The 1,361-nt window shown below is 36.3% G+C and overlaps 1 protein-coding gene across 1 annotated transcript in view; it reads right to left on the minus strand.

The window, feature by feature from the left end:
• Positions 1-365: 365 nt before the first annotated feature.
• KCNMB2 (potassium channel subfamily M regulatory beta subunit 2) overlaps positions 366-1,361 on the minus strand; it is a 244,572-nt gene continuing 243,576 nt past the window's right edge. The window contains exon 5 of the mRNA XM_012639409.1: positions 366-854. Coding sequence (XP_012494863.1) covers positions 570-854 — 285 coding nt within the window. The 3' untranslated portion in view covers positions 366-569. The remainder of the gene's footprint in view (positions 855-1,361) is intronic.

The raw sequence follows: 1,361 nt of genomic DNA on the forward strand, positions 1-1,361 counted from the left end.
AATGAAAGAAAAGTAGCTGGCTGGGTTTCCCCTATTTTTTTTTTTTTTTTACAGTAATATGGTAAAAATACAAGGAAAATGCTTAACACCCTTTAATTAGGAAATCTGGTCCCTTCACTTGCTATAGGGCTCAGTTCAGAATAAGAAAAGAAAAAATATTTTTGGCTGTAGCTTTAGTAAACAAGGAATGATAAAAAATATTGTCTTCAAGACATCTGACAACTTAGAATACAGACTTTATCACATTAATATTATCTACATTCTTCCACAAAGCTTGGCAAATGAATAACTGAGCCCTATTTTGGCGGAATGAGAGAAGGAAGTACTAGTTCCAGCATTGAAATAAGATTATGAAAACAGCCAACCAACATAAAACAGTTATTCCTTCTCCTGAATAATAAAGACATCATGTTTGCATATAGAACAGCTTTTGCGTTATTGCTCTATGTATAAGAATATATTAAGGAACTGACAACAGACTGCACATTACAAACTTAAGGTTCTTTGGTGAAGAATGAAAGAAAACAGTATTTGAGCTTTAAAGAAAATTATTTCATCCACTTTTGCTTTTATCTATTGATCCGTTGGATTCTCTCACAGAGCAGGGAGAGGTACTGTGTGAGTTTTACCATGGCAACGATCGCCACGCCCCCAGCCATCATACATGTTGGCCAGAAGAGTGAATGGAACAGCACGTTGGAACTGTAGAGTTTGGTTAGGATGACGCTCTTCTGGTTTCCTTCCGGGTCAGAATAGCAGGAGAAGTGTTGGTACTTCCTGAAGTTTTCCATGACAACATTCACCACGGACATGGATTCTTCAAAGTTTTTTCCACATTTAGGTATATAGGAGCACTGTGGAGAGTGAGACAAACTGTTAGTAGAGATACTTTGCATGTGTGTCTGACACTAGAGGGGGTGGGGTCTTGTGGCCAACTCAATGATACATGAAATAACCATGATATTTATGTTCCTTGATAGCTCACCGATCCATTATTTAAATATTGATTAAAATCAAATGATGGATATGTTAATTAGCTTGATTTAATCATTCCACATTGTATACATAAAAAAATTTAATGACTCCCAATGAATTCTTTTTGCCATTGCTAGGTGTGGTGGGTTTTAATTATTCCCTATTGAACACAATTGTTTAGGAAATCAGAGTGTCAACTTTTCCATCTTTTGTCTGTCCGCATCTGTCCACGTGATACCAAAAGTTACCAGTTCTCTCAAGGTAACTCTTATTTTTTATTGGCTTGGCTTCATTTTAATTGGTTACTTTTTTACTGTCATCAAGAAAATAGCTACTCCTCTGGTGAACTGCTGAGAAAGGAATCTTGGGAAGTGTAGGGATATCGA

The sequence above is a fragment of the Propithecus coquereli genome, unplaced genomic scaffold, assembly GCF_000956105.1.
Source record: "Propithecus coquereli isolate 6110/MARCELLA unplaced genomic scaffold, Pcoq_1.0 Scaffold14, whole genome shotgun sequence".
In the NCBI taxonomy this organism is placed as follows: Eukaryota; Metazoa; Chordata; class Mammalia; order Primates; family Indriidae; genus Propithecus; species Propithecus coquereli.